This window comes from Ruditapes philippinarum, unplaced genomic scaffold, assembly GCF_026571515.1.
Source record: "Ruditapes philippinarum isolate M1 unplaced genomic scaffold, ASM2657151v2 ctg3017_1_1_1_1, whole genome shotgun sequence".
Taxonomy (NCBI): Eukaryota; Metazoa; Mollusca; class Bivalvia; order Venerida; family Veneridae; genus Ruditapes; species Ruditapes philippinarum.
Window position 1 is genome coordinate 123,913 of NW_026854419.1, and position 3,380 is coordinate 127,292.

Sequence of the window (3,380 nt, forward strand, 5' to 3'; positions counted from 1 at the left end):
AAATAGTTAAAGTAGTAGTATTTTCCTCATTAACAAAGATCATAACTAATATATCTAATAACAACAAAAAAAACAAACAAAAAGTGATCTACTCTCCAACAAAAACAAGACATAAATAAGTTTCTAAATCATAATTTCAACAAAAAAAATAAAATATACTATAAAGAAATACGAGAAAGTGAGATAAGAAAAGTCAGCTTTTAATTTAATTCCATGCAGAAATCTGGTTGCCATGGCAACCAAAAGGAATTATAAGAATACATTTTAAAAATCTTCTTGTAAAGACCCAAAAGGCCTAGAGCTTAGATATTTTGCATAAGGCATTGTCTGGTAGACCTCTACCAAGATTGTTCAAATTATAGCCCTGGGGTCAAAATCGGCCCTGCCCCGGGGTCATTGATTTTCACTATATGTACATATAGTAAAAACTTAAAATACCTTTTTGTAAAGACCCATAGGCCTAGAGCTTAGATATTTTGCATAAGGCATTGTAGACATCTACCCAGATTGTTCAAATTATAGCCCTGGGGTTAAAATCGGCCCGGCCCCGGGGGCCATTGATTTTCCTCATATTTACATAGTAAAAACTTATATATAGTAAAAACTTTAAAAAAAAATCTTCTAGCAATTGACAAATGCTAGAGGTTAGATTCTTTGCATGAAACATTATGAAGTGAACCTCTAGCAAGAATGTTCAAATAATAGCCCTGGGGTCAAAATTGCCCCCGCCCCGGGGTCATTGATTTTCAATATATACATAAAGTAAAAAATCAAAAAAAATCTTATTGTCTGAAGGTTCAAGTCTTAGAGCTTTAATATTTGTTAAACGATATCATCTATAGGTACTCTACCAAAGTTGTTCAAATTTTGCCTCTAGTGTCAAAATTAAAAGTGAACTTTGATATCAGCTGACCTAGTTTTTGACAAAGTGTATTACATGTTGTCCTTTGATGCAGTCATGAAATTTTAGGCTGTGTGAAATATGACCTTCACTACCAAATTCACTAGACTCAAGTGCATTGATATATTCCTACTCTGATCTTTTATTGAGTTAACAATAGATTTAACCACTAATCTGATAATAAGAATTAGATATGCATTATGACAATCTTCAATTGTAAAGAAACAAAAAAATCTGTTCCTACACTACTATTTAGTGTTGTATTATTGCGGTGGCATAGCATTTTTCTCAAATGCAATCTTGTTTTTTATTATTATATATTTGAATGTAGAATCTCTCAAAAAGTAAATAACTTGTAAATTAAATATATAATCAATGGTAACCATTATAATAATGAAAGAAAAGAAATACTTGTAGTCACGTCATCTTGCTATGTAATTAGTTATTTACTTATGCATACATGTTATTGTATATATTATGAATGCTCGTACATGGCTCTTTTCAGAGTTAATTCGCATAAAAAAGATTCTACATCTTCTGCTTCTATATGAAAATATTTGTCTTCATCGACGTCACCCAACTGTTCCGCCTGCAGAAGCACTTCACCTTTTAAGTTTATTTCACGAACAAGCTTCTCAGCCTTTGCATATAAGCCCGCCAACGTTGTCCTTCTTTCTTCGATTTTTGCATATTCTTTAGCAAGATACCATTGGGCACCTATTGCAGTAGAGCATTTGTTGCAGCCAATCGCGATCGAGCTCAATTCCTCTATAGAGGCCTTCAAGTAGCGAGAAAATTCGGACTTCGAGAGGCATTCATCATTTTGTTGTTCGAAGTGTCTATCCCAAACAAAATATTTACATGCTTCCATGACTTCATTTTTTAATATTGACTCTAGTTTCCACGCAAGTAACGCATGTGTTTCATCATCCATGCAGACAAGAAGATTTCTTTTGGGAAGCATATAGCAAGGCAGATGTCGTTTTTTTACAAACTTGAGTAGCAGAGTAAGAGAAGTTTTCAGATGATCCAAAATACTTCCTTCTTTAAGGTTGGCTGTTTCTGACAACCAAAACACAATATTTTTCATAACATATGAAGACATTTCTTCGTAAATAGGCTTCAAAACCTTTTGCGCCATCCATCTCAAGACAACAAGAACTTTAATCTGCATATCACTAAATTGATGAACCAAATATATCTCAATCAGGATAAAACTTATACGCCATTGTAAATCTGAATCAGGTGACCCTTTCTCGCCGACTGGAACGAGGAACAATTGGATAGACTTTGCATGTTTGATCACTCTTTTGGTAGGCCAGTTGTAAGGTCTTTTCCTGTCTGCCCATTCGTTAACAGCAGATGCGGATTTAAACTTCAAAGCTGGAGTGCAATCTTTTTTGCTGATTAAAGATTCTCCACTGAATAATTTCAAAATATGATCATACCAGTCGGCTGTTTTCAGTGTTTCTGGTAAAGATGGACCACGCCTTGGAAGCTTTATAGATAAGCTTCCGATCCAACCTGTATTTGCGCGTAGATTTTTTCCATTTTGTTCAAGAAATAAGCTACTAGATAGATACATTTTTTCGTTCTTCCTTACTACCGATTCCGTAACAAACTTTTGATTGGTAGTAATATCTTCATGGAGACATAGTAATGTATATCCAGGCGGCGTTTCTCGATTATCAGTGTAAACTAACAACTCATCCGTTCCTTTCGTTGGATGATATCTTTTCTTTGTGTCAATACACAAAATATTCTCAAATACAAACATTAAATCTGTATCACTTTCTCTCAGAAGAGAAATCCCTTCACGTTTGCTGCCAACCAGAATTTTCTTTATATGCGTGTAACCAGAGAGTGCAATAAAAGTCCGTCTCATTGCTTCCGATATTTTGTTAAAAACTCTCACCCTGTCTGTTGATTCCTTCTTCGAATATCCCAGAAAATTAAGAAGATCGTAGGTTTTTTCGGAAATTTTCGCCTTGTCTGGATTGTTACCAAATTTTGAATGAAACTGAACATGCTGCATACGCAAGTCGTCAATCGATTTTTTTCTTGCCACGAAAGAGAGCAAAGTTGATTTTTTTCTATTGCACGTTGCACATTTCTGCTTAAACGTCTATAAGAAAACAGTCCGTCCATTTTGAAATAATGAATGTTTAAAAGCGATTTATTAAAATTTCAACACATAATCAAATAAGCGACTGGTGTAGTATCAGGTTACAGTTTGGATCTATAACTTCATAGCGACCATTTTTCAAGTTTAATCATGATTTTTAAAGCTATTATGCTCCGGTGTATTCAGTAAATTTGGAGATACCAACCAGCAAGCAAAAACTTGCATACCTCTTTGAATAGTCGGGTAAAGGGCAGTTAAAATGATCTTTCAAGATAAATATAGATCTAGTATTGATCTGGCACATTTAATCACAGAGCAAATATTTAAAAACTTTAAACATACTTTAATTTGAAT

General features: G+C 33.9%; 1 protein-coding gene across 1 annotated transcript; it reads right to left on the minus strand.

Annotated features, from left to right (window-relative positions):
* Positions 1 to 1,032: 1,032 nt before the first annotated feature.
* LOC132740071 (uncharacterized) lies at positions 1,033 to 2,955 on the minus strand. The gene has a single exon (XM_060727930.1). The coding sequence runs from the start codon at positions 2,934 to 2,936 to the stop codon at positions 1,377 to 1,379; it is 1,560 nt and encodes a 519-aa protein (XP_060583913.1). The 5' UTR covers positions 2,937 to 2,955; the 3' UTR covers positions 1,033 to 1,376.
* Positions 2,956 to 3,380: the final 425 nt, after the last annotated feature.